Source organism: Phocoena phocoena, chromosome 7, assembly GCF_963924675.1.
Source record: "Phocoena phocoena chromosome 7, mPhoPho1.1, whole genome shotgun sequence".
Lineage (NCBI taxonomy): Eukaryota > Metazoa > Chordata > Mammalia > Artiodactyla > Phocoenidae > Phocoena > Phocoena phocoena.
This window is the reverse complement of record NC_089225.1, coordinates 20,808,699-20,824,156: the sequence shown is the minus strand read 5'-3', so window position 1 is coordinate 20,824,156 and position 15,458 is coordinate 20,808,699. Positions and strand designations below refer to the sequence as shown.

Sequence of the window (15,458 nt, the reverse complement as noted above, 5' to 3'; positions counted from 1 at the left end):
TTAGATCAGTGGGTTTCAGTTAGCTTATAACTACATTTCATTACTAATAAAAATAAAATTGTTAAGGCAAGTGAACCTTATAGGCCTCAAGATTAAATCACTGTTTCTAAAACCAAAGACAACATATTGAAAAGCTATCATGTCCAGTCAACCCCTTAGGTAGGGCAGGGTTTTTCCGTTTCCTTTTTTTTTTTTAAAGTGGAGGTCGTTGTATGGTGCCTTCAGCAGTAGTAAAGGAATAACATCCTAATAAACAGATTATCTGGATTTATAAAGTTATTGTGTGGTCTCTTCACATTTCTAGGTAATTAAACCTGCAAAATCGCACTTTAACAAGAGCCATAGTTATATCTTGTAAATTCTAATGCTCCCCTTAAAATGCTATTCATTCTCTGTGTTTAAGAATCTGTCGTCAACAATATGAATACGATACATTGATTTCATATGATAAAATAACTATTTTAAAATGTTATTTTCCTTCAACTTTCATTATTTGTAAAATTTCATATTTATATAATAAAATGGTAACATGCTAAATAGATTTGGAGGGAATAAAAATATTCTCACTTTTATTTTTATATATTTATATTATAAAAACTTTCAACAAGTTATATGTATTTCAAACAACCTACTTTTGTAATAAAAAGAATCTGTCATGATGGAAAGCTATGATTATTAGACTTCTATTCAACATTTGGGAATGGAGTATAAATAAGATAAAAATAACTACCATAATAAATAATGATTATTTATGAAACACTATGTGGCAATTTTTTAAAAAAACAATCTTTCGGGCTTCCGTGGTGGTGCAGTGGTTGAGAGTCCGCCTGCCGATGCAGGGGACATGGGTTTGTGTCCCGGTCCGGGAAGATCCCACATGCCGCAGAGTGGCTGGGCCCGTGAGCCATGGTCGCTGAGCCTGCGCTCCGCAACGGGAGAGGCCACAACAGTGAGAGGCCCGCGTACAGCAAAAAAAAAAAAAAAAAAAAAAAAAACAACAACAAAAAAAAACACAACAATCTTTCATCTTCAAAGTCACAATGTTATAGCTACATTATTATTCCACCTTGCACATACAGGATGGAGGTACGAAAGGTAAAGGAACTCTGACCAAGTTTAGAAAGTAAAGAGGCTTACACATTTAAGCGCACATCTCCATAAAGCCTATGTTCTTCCCACTACACCCTGCTAGGTTCTTCCAGAAGTAATATATGACTGTACACAGTCAAAACCTGCTTAGGGCTCAATTTCCTCATGAGTAAAGTAAGAGATTAGAATAAACAATTTTTACAGATACTTAAGTTGCACAAACCTTGCAGACAATATAACTTTTAGACGAGGACGATCAACATTTAAATAAACTACTATGTCACATTTAAAATGATGTGATAGGGACTTCTCTGGTGGCACAGCGGATAAGACTCCATGCTCCCAATGCAGGGGGCCTGGGTTCCATCCCTGGTCAGGGAACTAGATCCCACATGCATGCTGCAACTAAGAGTTCGCATGCCTCAACTAAGGAGCCCACCTGCCCCAACTAAGACCCAGTGCAACCAAATAAATATTTTAAAAAATACAATAAAATGATGTGATAAATTCATAAGCTCTAGTACAGCAGGACTGCCATGTATGTTTATACATATTACAGTCATACACCACAGCCCTAAAGGACCATTTTATTCCCCAATGCAAATCCAAAATGAAGCACAGTGTCTCAACTCTCTGAAAATATAAGAAATCACACTGAAGGCTATGTTTGCCATTCAATTAAATGCTAAACAAAATTAAAATACTATTCTGGCACCAAACTTTATTTTCAAATGAAACTTTCTTCAATGATAAAATTACTCCAGAAATCTTTTCCTTTATTTAGAATACTGCACTGAAGAACACACACACACAAATAATACCTGACATAAGTACATACCTAGGGTTTGTAGCATTATGGTTTCAAGTAAAACCAGTTCTTGAGTCTGCTGAAGGTAAGCCTGCCAGGTAAAAATAATAATATTAAAATGCTTAATAAACATAACACTACTAGACTATGGGACTGTTAAATCTCATGAGTATTATAGATTCATTACAAACTACTGCAAGGTAGTTTGGAAATATGAAGAAAATAAAACTGAGGGTGATAGAGAAAACCTATTTTCTGTGATAATTCTCAATTCAATTACTTCTAATACAGGAAACTCTAAATTCAATTACTTCTAATACAGCAAATGTAAACAAAGCAAAGCAAAACAAAACAAAACAAACACCAATCTAAAAATAATAATATGAAAGGGGGTAGGTTAATTGAAAAAAGACATCTCCAGTCTGTAACGTAAAACTTTACCTAGGCATTGGTGCTTCAAGACTCATTAAGGACAGGAAGCGCCAACCCAAGTAAGATTAAATTCGAACTGGCCTTTAAAGAAAAGGATTTATCAACTCACTCTAGGATATTTCATGTAGTAATTCCTTGACTGTCACAGTAGGTCAGTGCGTTATTTTTTAGAATTAAATTCCTCTCTTCAGAAAAGACAAAATAAAACAATCCCTCAAACCCCTAGATTAAAAGAAAAAATTTTAGCTATAAAATACCAAAACAATGTACCATACACCTGTGGGGACAAAAACAGACGATCTTCTCCCTCAACTTCAATAAATCATTGCCCTAATGTAATTACTCGGGGAATAAAAGGTATGAAAACTTTCCTGCCATCTCATTCTTATATCATGACAATTGACTAAGGTGATAAGAAAACTATATTATATATAAATATTCATTTCTAAGGACATATTGCTAAACTTAGAGTGAAAGCACCTTTAATTTTATTTATGCCCATTTTGAGATCACTGAGCTGAATTTTAAAACACAGATTTTTCTATTATTTGAACAATACCCTAAGCATTCACAAGAAATAATTCTGAATTTGTAAAGTTAATAGAAACTATAAGAAGTAACTTTAAATAATCATACATTCTCTATTATTGAATAGCTACATTAATATTTTAGTCCCTAAAAGCCAACATGTAGGATAAAACCTGTCATTAATAAAATCAGATATATTTAATTTGGACCTTAAACTTGATCCAAATCAAACTGAATTAATACAGTCTGGTAGTCATTCAGTAGTTAACAGTTCCTGATAAAGCAACTCACTTACATAGGAGTGCTAGAAAAAGGATTTCAAAGGCCCAGAATGCTAGCTTCTGTTTTAAGATGTCAGAACATTTAAAAATGGTGTTTTCAAACAAGGTCTATTGAAACACTGGTGATGAACAAGCTGCCTGTAAACCAGTATTACTCTTTAGGAAAACAAAAATAATTTCAAAATGACACTCATGAAAGCATGGTAAAATAAATCTTTATGTGTCAGAGAATAGTAGTAGCATACACGCATTAATAAAGGAACACTTCCATAAAAAGAGTAATTACTGGTCTAGAGATAAATCCAGAGGTTTTTCTATTCCCTTACTTGCCGACAATTTAAGAGAATTATATATCTCTGGTCTTAAATACACCCAAACGATGAAGGTGATATGATATACCCTCTACATATATCACAGGTTTGCTGTGAGGATAAACAAAATGTGAAACACTTAAAAAGTACCTTTGAATCAAAGCTTTACATGATGCAGAATGACAATGAAATTCATGAACATTAACATGAAATATGTTTCTGTCAGATCACTTCCTGGTATTACATTCCTAAGTCGTAATAGTAATAAGCAGCATTGGAAGGCAACACTAATCGAATTGTATTTTTATTAAATCTAAATAATGAAAAGGTTTCAAAACCCAAAACACCCAATTTTTACATACATCACATTTAGTATCCAGCAGTGGCTCTAGGGGATGAAGACAAGCATGTGCTACTTTGATAACATGTTCAAGTTTTCGAGCCTGTTCTTCTACTTTTGCAGCCAAAAATAATGCAGTAGGTGATATTATCTGTGGAAAAGATAAAATTTGGTGATTTAAAAACAAATAAATTTTGGAAACACTTTCTACTTTCTAAGGGAGGGGGCATGCAAAAAAGGAATGCCATATTAATAGTATGAACTGCAGTTGGGCTATGACGAGATTAAATTTTTTAAAAGTTATTCATTAGATAGAACTAGTTACCTCAGTCTATAAAATCTGTTTTACTTGTTTTGCAAGTAGAATTCTAAAAGGAAAAAGACTTACACTTTAGCTAAGAGTTTAAATAATATTAACGCACATTGTGGAGGTAAAGGAAAAAACTCAAGCAAAATAATGAAGCCAAAGCTTTAAAAAAAAAAAAAAAGAAAGAAAAAGAAAAAAGAAAAAGAAAAGTGGGTAAAGTATACCCAGATTTTCCCTCTTTTGAGGCAGTCACCACTTACTAGGATTCTTTTAATCAATGCTTCATTTTGTGGCTAAGAGCTATACAATCTTGCTTAAGAGAGAAAAAGAACAAGAATCTACAAGGCAAAATAAGAGGATTCTGAACATGAAACTGCTCCCTAGTATCTCTATTACTTCAATATAGCAATATTAAAAGTAGCTAAAAAGCCAGGGAATATAAACATGTAAGACAAACCAATAGAGTAGAAACCTTTCTAACTGGAGATGAAAAAAATTAACTTTTTTTTTTTTTTTAGCTTTAGTAAGTTATGTTCTTGGGATAGAAACATAAGAACATTGCACTATAAAGATACTAAGAGAACACCAATTTTGAGCAAATATTTATCCAAAAACTTAGTAGTAAACCAAATAATTGCTGACTCAGAAAACTGGCATAATTTAAGTTCAAATAACATTCTAGGAATATATACAAAAAATTTGTCATGAAAAGATAATTTCTAAACGTCAAGATTCAGGTACATTATTTTTTCAAGAGATGAATATCTGAGTCTAACTGCATCTGAGGGGTTATCAATCACTATACAGAAACAATGCCAAAAGAAGGAGGGGAGGAGAGAGGGGGGCATAAATCAAGCTACACGATTTGGGTAGTTAACATAAGGAGAAAATTTGATACAGGGGAGATGGATCTTTCTTCTGATAGCTTTTAAAACAACTTATAAATATCATTCTTGAGATATAAAATTTAATCACTGGATTTTGGATCTGAAAGGGGCCTTCTCTAGTCCAACTGCATTTGCAGATGAGTCAATGGAGTAAAAATGACTTCACGAAGTTCTCTTCCTGTGTATAAATCTTTAAAACATACCTAAAATTAAGTGAGTTTGGCTACAAACAACCAGCAATAATGTTACCTTAAATAGACTGAATAATTCCATCTTGGACTTTCAATTTATTTCAGTCTCTTAAAATTACAACAGGAAATGGTTTAAAAAACTGAGAATGCTCAGAAAAGCAACTTATTCTTAGTTTTCATAGATACAGACTAAACTGTTATTCTTTACAACAGATTTAATTAAGCAATACCAAAATTAGTCAATATTCTTGAGATACCAGTTATATGGCAGTCATCCAGGGCAGGGGGGTCCCTGAGATGTAGAAAGTGTAAGATAACTGAGAGTGGACAATTATGTTCTATCTGTTTTGTCATTCTGTCTACATACTGAAAATTTCTTACCACTGCTACCTAGTCTGTTTGAATAATTCCTTTTCTATTTAACAGCTTGCCTCAAAAGATCACACCCACCCAAGGTAAAATTCCCGAGTAAGAGTGAATTGCTCTTCTTTATTCAATAGCAAATGGTGTATTCCTCTATCATTGTACTTACACTGTACTCTAACTTGGGGTTTATTAACTTTGTCTGCCCTACCAGTCTAGAAGCAGCTTGAACACAGAGACTAAATTATTCATTCGTTATCCAGCATTGTGAGCTGCTGTTCAAAATGCTTGCTTAATGAATGACATGTGGATAATCCACATATTAATATAAAGGCACCAATATTAAGTTCAGAGTATTCCAAATGTCAAAACAAAAAATCTAAGAGCCAATGCCAAGGTAAGAAATGCAAGAAACACTCAATAAAATGAAGATACTCTCAGTTTCCCACAATCTCTCATTTATTATCTCGTTCATGTCTAAGAGGGAAATGGCTAAGTCAACCTTCAAATGCTAGAACTCTGTCAAACAGTGAAGCAATACAGGCTCAAATGAAAAGTCAAATTAGACTGAACTTAATATTTAAACTGTCTTCCTAACACCAGATAATCCAGAATTTCTCTTACTTGCCTAAAGGGCACTTCTAAAAGTCTCCAATGAGTTTTTCTTGGTAAAATCTCTTAGGACTCCCAGTCACAGCTCCATCCTCTTCAGACTTTTTGTAAACCTCAATATCAAGAAGCACTTTCAAACCACATAGCTCTTCTCCTTAGAAGACAGTCTCAATGGACACAAAATATGCATGCTAGTGAATGATTCTAAAATTCTACAAAAAAGTTTTAAAAATTAAGTATTCAAGGAGCTAAGCAATGATCTTCAGGATAGGTTCCTGGTTTATTTACCCACACTCCTCACAGAAGTCTTTCTGTTCTCCCTCTAAATAGGGCTCAATTCTCATCCTCCTCCAGTGCAACTAATACCCAACACTCTTCCAAAGTTCCTGGTGAAATCCACTACCTCCATTCACATTTCCTCCTCTACTGCCTGCAAACATCTTACTCCATCAGGGCTGTAAAAACAAAACAAAACAAAACACCTTTTTAGATACTTTGTGAATATCCATGCGAGGCTTTAATTTTAAGGATGACTAAGGAAGGTAATCAAACTAGGTACCACTGCTTTTCGTATGAAAAGCTGACTTTGTTGTTTAGCTTATTAAAACAAAAATAACTCAAAAACCTTTAAGTAACGACAACACTTCTAGTTGGTCGGTGGCTTTTAAAGGTGAGCATACTTCTGAAGACAACAAACATTCATTAGCAAACTTGGTTCAAAGTAAAAGAATTCACACCAATATTGGAGTAGACATTTGGTTGGTTCAAATGACCAATTACAAACTGAGATTCAGTTCACTGGGGACAGGGACCATGCACTATTCATCTTTTGTGATCTGGTACTGAGTTTAATAAACTTTCTCAAGTTGCTGTAACTAAAGAGAAGAAAAACTGATCTTTAAATAGTGTCCACACTTTGTCACTCTAGCAGATGTACAACTATTTCAAGGGTATATTACATTCTCAAAACAAGACAAATTTCTACAGAAATATACCATACAAATGATGGAGAGGGGGAGGTAGAGGTGATGAAGCCAGCTGTAGCACAGTAGTCAGACTGCCTCAGTGGAATCCTGGCTCTGTTATCTGACTAGCCTAGGCAAATTACTTATTCTCTTTGTGGCTCAGTTTCCGCATCTGTAAAATGGGAGAAATAGTATCTGCTTATTAAGTTGTGGTAAGGATTAAATGAATCAATATATGTAAAGCACTTAGAATAGTGCCCCATTGTAATATGACTCAAATATTATTATTACTATGCTGCAAAATGAAACAACAGTTGTGTATTTTTAGGGTTGATCTTAAATTTAAAAAGTGATTTAACATGCTCATCAAAATTCCCTTCTTTCTCGCTCACCTTCTTTCTTCCACGGTTAAACTCAATTCTTTAAAGGGTTCATTGTAGTCCTAACTAATAAGCAGATTCAAACACTGAAATGATGACACCTGACTTTACTTAAATGATTACACTTGCACTCCTCTTTTCCTTTCTCCCTCCAGTTGTTTTTACATTCTTCTCTTATTCTATTCCTTTGTATGTTTCCATTCCTACCGCTTGATCTGACTCCCTTCCTTCTCCATCTTTCTCCTCCTGCCCATTCCTGGCCGCTGTCTCTCCCTTCTGCTCATGATGCCTTCACTGCTGACATTCTTCACTCTCCATTGCTGCCTTCAACCTTGATAGTTGGAGGCAAGGTCAGTTTGCAATAACAAAAAGCTTGGGTGATGTCTAAGTCACTGGAAATGGCTACATCAAAATCAGTTTCAAATAAATCATTCTGGTCTTTATTCTTTTAGTAGTTAATTTTCTGCATACACTTTGTGTATACATTTTTATTTAAGAACTAGCCATAGCTGTTTTATTACTCTTCAACTTTAAATCTGCTAATGCAAAAAAGCCCTAACAGAAGCAAAGACCTCCAAGTCTGCTTTCTATTTGCTAATACATCATCAACAAGCTTTTTCTAATCTTTTCTTAGGTTTCATCTTTAGGTCCTACAGGCTGGTGAGGCCATTTCTGCCTTGTCCCTTAACTGCCCCAACACTTCCTGTCCCCTAAGAATAGGAGTAATTATTTTCTGTGCCTTGAAGACGCTTCATTAATAAATATCCAGCTAGTTCTAGATACCACAGTCTGAATCTGGAACTCACTTGCCTATGGCTATAGTTACGGAAAAGTGGTAATGGTTTAACTTCAGCAAAGACTCACAGAAAGAGGATCCCAGAAGAGGAAAAGTAAAGTAAAAACTTAGATATGAAGGAAAACAGCCCCCCAACAAAGAAGAAAATGGAATAGGTCAAAATGTCCGTTTGTTACTAAGAAAGATCACCAAGCTTCAACAAATTAAACCAAAATTCCAGTACAATGTTAAAAAGGGGTTTAAACCCTTAATTTTACTGCACTGAAAACACTGGCATTTCAGTGTTACAGAAAATGTCATTAACTCACTCTGGCATTTTAGCTGTTTTCCTACCCATATAATTATGTGTGAGTGTAATACTGTCAACGTAAGAAATTTTATGTTGAGAATTTAAACAAATCTTCAGGTTGGATGTTATTTGGAACATCTAGTTACATTTTAAAAAGAGCTGGCTTAGGGGCTTCCCTGGTGGCGCAGTGGTTAAGAATCCGCCTGCCAGTGCAGGGGACACGGGTTCGAGCCCTGGCCTGGGAAGATCCCACATGCCACGGAGCAACTGAGCCCGTGCGCTACAACTACTGAAGCCCATGCGCCTAGAGCCCGTGCTCTGCAACAAGAGAAGCCACCGCAATGAGAAGCCTACGCGCCACAACAAAGAGTAGCCCCCGCTCACCACAACTAGAGAAAACCTGCGTGCAGCAACGAAGAACCAACGCAGCCAAAAAAATTAAAAAAATAAAATAAATAAATTTATAAAAAAAAAAAAAAAAAGCTGGCTTAATAAAGACTGAAAAAATACTAGTATTCAGTATTGCTGAAAAATAGTACTGATGAAGAGAACAGGGCTTGATTTCCAAAGTAATTACATTATATTTAAATACATTTAATATGCTTAACACAATTTGGCATTTTAAAATTTATTTATTGAGGAATACCTCATCATTATGAATTTGTTACAAAAATGAAAAAAAATCAATTTATAGTTTAAAATACCCTTAGCATTTCAAATGTTGGTGTTCAACTCTCCCTTACATATTCAGCTCCTACAAGCCCATAATAAACAATCATAGTACTGTGAAATAAGAACATTAACGTTGCATATGTATTCTATCATACCACATAAACCTTAAAAAAACCACTTTTCTTCAGATGGCTAAACAAACAAAAACTAATATTATAGAAGAATTAATACTGTGAAGATGGCCTGATTCTCCAAATTGATCTACAGATTCACAAAATCCCTGTCAAATCCCAGCTTCTTTTTTGCAGAAACTGACCAGCTGATCCTAAAATTCATATGGAAATGCAAGGGACAGAGAATAACCAAAACAACCTTGAAAAAGAAGAACAAAGTTGGAAAGACTCATACTTCCTGAATTCAAAACTTACAAGCTACAGTAATCAAGACTATGTGGTACTGTATAAAGACATATAGGTTGTGGAATAGAACAAAGAGTTCAGAAATAAACATTATATTTATGGTCAACTGATTTTTCAACAAGAGTGTCAAGATAATTCAATAAACTGATTTTTCAACAAGAGTGTCAAGATAATTCAATAAACAGTCTTTTCACCTAATAGTGCTGGGACAACCATATAATCACATGCAAAAAAATGAAGTCCATCCCTCCCTCTTTAACACCACAAACCAAAAGTAACTGAAAATGGATCACAGGACAAAATGTAAGAGCTAAAGCTATTTAAAAAAACTCCTATAAGAATACAGCAATAAATCTTCATAACTTTGGATCAGGCAATGCTTTCTTAGATATACCAAAGCACAAGTGACAAAAGAAAAATATTAATAAATTGGATACATGTGCTACAAATGACACCATCAAGAATGTGAAAAAGACAAGCAATGGAATGGAAGAAAAAACTCCCAAATTATTTTTCTGATAAGCGATTATTACCCAGAATATATAAAGACGTCCTACAACTTAGATTTTTTTTCAATAAATACATACTACAGTGCCTTAGCAACTGCAGTGGGTTGAATCCACAGATGTAGAACCTTGTATACAGAGGGCAGGGCAACGGTAAAGTTCTATGCATATTTCCTAGTGTGTGGGGGTGGGGTCCCTAAACCCTGTACTGTTCAAGGCTTAAGCATATACAAATAGCCAACACACACATGAAAAGATGCTCTAGACCATTAATCACTACGGAAAAGCAAATCAAAACCACGAGATACTACTGTACACTCACTAGGATAACCATAATTTTGAAAAGCCAGTTTAAGTGCTGGCAAAGATGTGGAGAAAGTGGAACCATTTAACGTTGTTTATGGGAAGGTAAAATGGTATGAATACTCTGGAAAACCATTTGGCAGTTTCACAAAATGTCTTTAAAAAAGCTATCCAAGGGACTTCCCTGGTGGTTCAGTGGGTAAGACTCCTCACTCACAATGCAGGGGGCCTGGGTTCAATCCCTAGTCAGGGAACTAGATCCCGCATGCATGTTGCAACTGAGTGTCCACATGCAAAAACTAAGAAGTCCACATGCCTCAACTAAAAGATCCCTCACGCCACAAGGAAGATCTCATGTGCCACAACTAAGACCCGGTGCCGCCAAAATAAATAAATAAATAAATAAAATATTAAAAAAGAAGCTACCTAAGATTATTGAGGTCTAGGTTTACCATACAATCTAGCAATTCCACTCCCAGGTATATACTCAAGAGAAAACAAAACCTTAACTCCACACAAAACCTTGCACACGAATGTTCACACCAGCATTATTCACAATAGCAAAAAATTTGAAACAACCTAGATGTCCACAAACTGATAAATGCACGAATAAAATGAGATATCCACACAATGAATGGAATGTTACTCAGCAGTAAAAAGGAACGAAGTGCTAATATATGCTACACCATGGGCGAATCTTGGAAACATTATGCTAAGTGTAATACCACATATTGCATAATTCCATTTATATGCAATGTCCAGAACAGGCAAATCTACAGAGACAGAATGGTTGTCCAGGATTGGGAGGGGGGAGAAAAATCAGCGAACTGCTAATAGGCATGGGGTTTCTTTTTGGGGTAATGAAAGTACTATACACTTAGATTGTGATAATGGCTGCATAACTCTATAAATATACCCACTGAATTACACATTCTAAACTGGTGAATTTAAGGTATATTTTCATCACCCGCAAAAGAAACCCTATGCCCATTAGTTCACATCACATCTATTTCCTTAAATATGACATACACGGAGTACTTAACATGCCAGCTTTACAACTAGGACCACAACTTATATTTAAGTATAAAATATTAAGTTAATGCCCCAAAATGCTGTGGGGTGGTAAGGATGTTTCTATCACTTTCCTCATTCCCTAGAATGTGTACACGTTTATAGTAGAATGTATAGTGATATAGTCTGATTTTCACTTAAAAAAATTACTGTAAACAATTTTATGTACTAAAAATATCTTTGTTATGCCTTCAAAATCAGTTTATAAATTACATAAAGTCAGTCTTCATACAGAGACCTTTGTGTGCCTTGGCTAATGCAAACACTCTTTGCATATTTGTTAACATAAAAATCTGCTCTATTCTATAGACCAGGCTCAGTTTAGAATGACTACATCACCAAATTGTATAAAATACTTTCTTAGTTCTGGGACAAATAAGCTAAAGCCATCAAAGAAGCATATGAACTAACAAGACTAGCAGACACAAGTATGTGTGTGTGCACGAAAAAAAGTATGAATTATATGAATATTTTACAATCATTTAATTTTGAGGGAAAAAAGTTGCTTCATGAAGACTTTATAAAGACTTGTATAAGATATGGTCAATACATTCCATCAGTCAACATATGTAACTAGACATATAGAGCACCATGTTTCAAAGCTTTTTTAAAAAACTTTGAGCTCTTTTCAGAATCAATCTGAAAAAAAATCTAACAATATCACATGCTTTCATATGTCTATCAAACACTCTCTGAGGGATCTTCTGCCTTGCTTACTCAAATCTCCACAGAAAATCAGAGTAACAAGATAGCAAAACCAAGAGCCTATGGATGCTTATAACCAAACCACTTAACAAGGAAATCCCAATATACAAATGGGAGAGGAGAAAACAGGCTACTGTAACCACAATACCTACAGTATCAGCATCTATGCAATAAGGAAAGGGAAGTAATGGGGCATGTGCTGGACTTGATAACAGAAGAAACTCAAAGTAGCCAACAGGTACCCACTGGAAACCATGGCAGGCCAATTTGATAACAGCAGCTAAACCTGGGAAAAATTCTGTCAAGTCCAATTAAGTGGATGAATGCATGAGGCCTAGAATAAGGCTTAAAGGGTTGAAGCTAACTTCTATGAACTTTTGAAACTGATCTCCCAAGGCTCTCTTCCAGGACTCCATATTGAAGAAAAACTTCTGGGAACAAAAAGCAAAATTGGCAGGATAGGTACAAGGCAAAGCAGAGATAAAAATGAGGTAGGGGAACACAGCCAGGAAGCCCCAGAAAGCCACCTGCTACATTTCTGAATATCACACAAAATAACAGTGAAGTTAGAAAAGCTCCTCTGAAACACATCTACTTAAAACTCAGGAAAACTAATCTCTGAAAAAAGTGAGTATCACAAAAAGTATTTAGGTCTTACAAAGATACTATAAGAAAAAAATTAGAAGAGTTGTCCCTAAGCAACAAAAATCACACTAGAAAGAACTGCTTAAAAAAAGAGTCAACAAATGGTACTGAGAAAACAATATCCGCATGCAAAAATCAGACCCTTACCGTACACCATATATAAAAATTAGCTCACTATGGACCAAAGACTTAAATGTAAGAACTAAAACTATAAAACTTAGAAGAATACGGGAAATAATTTTGGATTTGGCAATTATTTCTTTTTTTTTTCGCCCACAGTACGCAGGCCTCTCACTGTTGTGGCCTCTCCTGTTGCAGAGCACAGGCTCCGGACGCACAGGCCTAGCGGCCACGGCTCACAGGCCCAGCTGCTCAACGGCATGTGGGATCTTTCCGGACCAGGGCACAAACCCATGTCCCCTGCATCGGCAGGCGGACTCTCAACCACTGCGCCACCAGGGAAGCCCGGCAATGATTTCTTGGATATGACACCAAAGCACAGGCAACAGGCTTCCCTGGTGCTGATGCCGGGGACATGGGTTCATGGCCCGGTCCGGGAAGATCCCACATGCCGTGGAGCGGCTGGGCCCGTGAGCCATGGCCGCTGGGCCTGTGCGTCCGGAGTCTGTGCTCTACAACAGGAGAGGCCACAACAGTGAGAGGCCCGCGTACTGCGGGGAAAAAAAAAAAGAAAGCACAGGCAACAGAAGAAAAAATTTGGACTTCATCAAAATTAAAACCTTTTGTGCACTAAAATATATATTATATATATTATATACACACATATATATGAAGTTGGCCTACAGAATGGGAGAAAATACTTGCAAATCATGTATATGATAAGGGATCAATATCCAGAGTATATGAAGAACTCATATAACTTAACAACAAAACACTCAACTAAAATATGGACAAAGGACTTGAGTAGACATTTCTCCAAAGAAGATAAATGACCAATAATCACATGAAAAGATGCTCAACACCAGTAGTCATCAGAGAATCTCAAATCAAAACTACAATGAAATACCACTTCACACCTGTTAGGATGGTTATTATCAGAAAACCAGAAGAGTAAGTGTTGGTGGGGCTTCCTTGGTGGCACAGTAGTCAAGAATCCGCCTGCAAATGCAGGGGACTTGGGTTCGAGCCCTGGTCTGGGAAGATCCCACATGCTGCGGAGCAACTAAGCCCGTGCACCACAACTACTGAGCCTGCACTCTAGAGCCCACACGCCCAGAGCCCGTGCTCTGCAACAAGAGAAGCCACCGCAATGAAGAGTAGCCACTTTCCACAACCAGAGAAAAGCCTGTGCGCAGCAACAAAGACCCAATGCAGCCAAAAACACCAAAAAAAAGAGTGTTGGTGAGGATGTGAAATTGGCATCTGTGTGCATTCCTAGTTGGAATACGAGATGGTGCTATTGCTATGGAAAACAGTACGGCAGTTCCTCAAAAAATTAAACCCAGAATTACAATGTGATCCAGTAAATCCATTTCTGGGTATACACCCTGAAATACTGAAAGCAAGGAATTGAGCAATTTGTATATTCATGTTTATAGCAGCTATCCATCTGTCCATTAACAAATTAAAATGGATGAACAACTGTAGTACAAACATACAATGGAATATTACTCAGCTTTAGAAAGAAAGGAAATTCTGACACATGCTACAACAAACATGAATCTTGAAGACATCAGGTAAAGTGGAATAAGCTAGACATGAAAGTTCAAATATTTTAAGATTCCACTTATAGGAGGAACCAAGAATAGTGAAATTCATAGCAAAGTAGGATGGTGGTTGCTGGGGGTGGGGAGAAAGGGGAAATGTGAAGTTTGATTACTAAATAGACTTTCAGTTTGTGAAGATAAAACGTTCTGGATATGGATGGATGGTGGGGATGGGTGCACACAATGTGAACGTACTTAATGTCACTGAACTGTACACTTAAAAATAGTTTAAATGTTACATTTTATGTTATATTTTACCACAATTAAAAACACCAAAAAATTTAACAAACCATCACACCTCCAAACTAACAGACATTTAAAAAATGATTCAGATGGTGAATTTGCACCTACAAGATGGTGGAGGAGTAAACGACATGGAGATCACCTTCCTCCCCACAAATACATCAAAACTACATCTACATATGGAGCAAGCTACAGAACACCTACTGAATGCTGGCAGAAGACCTCAGACCTCTCAAAAGGCAAGAAACTCCCCACATACCTGGGTAGGGCAAAAGAAAAAACAGAGACAAAAGGATAGGGACGGGACCTGCACCAGTAGGAGGGAGCTGTGAAGGAGGAAAGGTTTCCAAACACTAGGAAGCCCCTTCGCGGGCAGAGACTGCGGGTGGTGGAGCAGGGAGCTTCGGGGTCACGGAGGAGAGCACAGCAACAGGGGTGCAGAGGGCAAAGCGGAGAGATCCCCGCACAGAGGATCAGTGCTGACCAGCACTCACCAGCCCAAGAGGCTTGTCTGCTCACCCGCCAGGGCGGGCGGGGGCTGGGAGCTGAGGCTCAGGCTTCAGAGGTCAGATCCCAGGGACAGGACTG

At 36.6% G+C, this 15,458-nt stretch overlaps 1 protein-coding gene across 2 annotated transcripts in view; it reads right to left on the bottom strand.

Moving 5' to 3' along the window:
• Positions 1-15,458, bottom strand: part of CCNT2 (cyclin T2) — a 48,413-nt gene that overhangs the window by 15,034 nt on the left and 17,921 nt on the right. For both annotated transcript variants that reach the window (XM_065880627.1, XM_065880628.1), the window contains exons 3-4: positions 3,812-3,940; positions 1,928-1,988 (exon numbers count right to left, since the gene is read on the bottom strand). In XM_065880627.1, the coding sequence (XP_065736699.1) occupies positions 1,928-1,988; positions 3,812-3,940 (190 nt within the window). The remainder of the gene's footprint in view (positions 1-1,927; positions 1,989-3,811; positions 3,941-15,458) is intronic.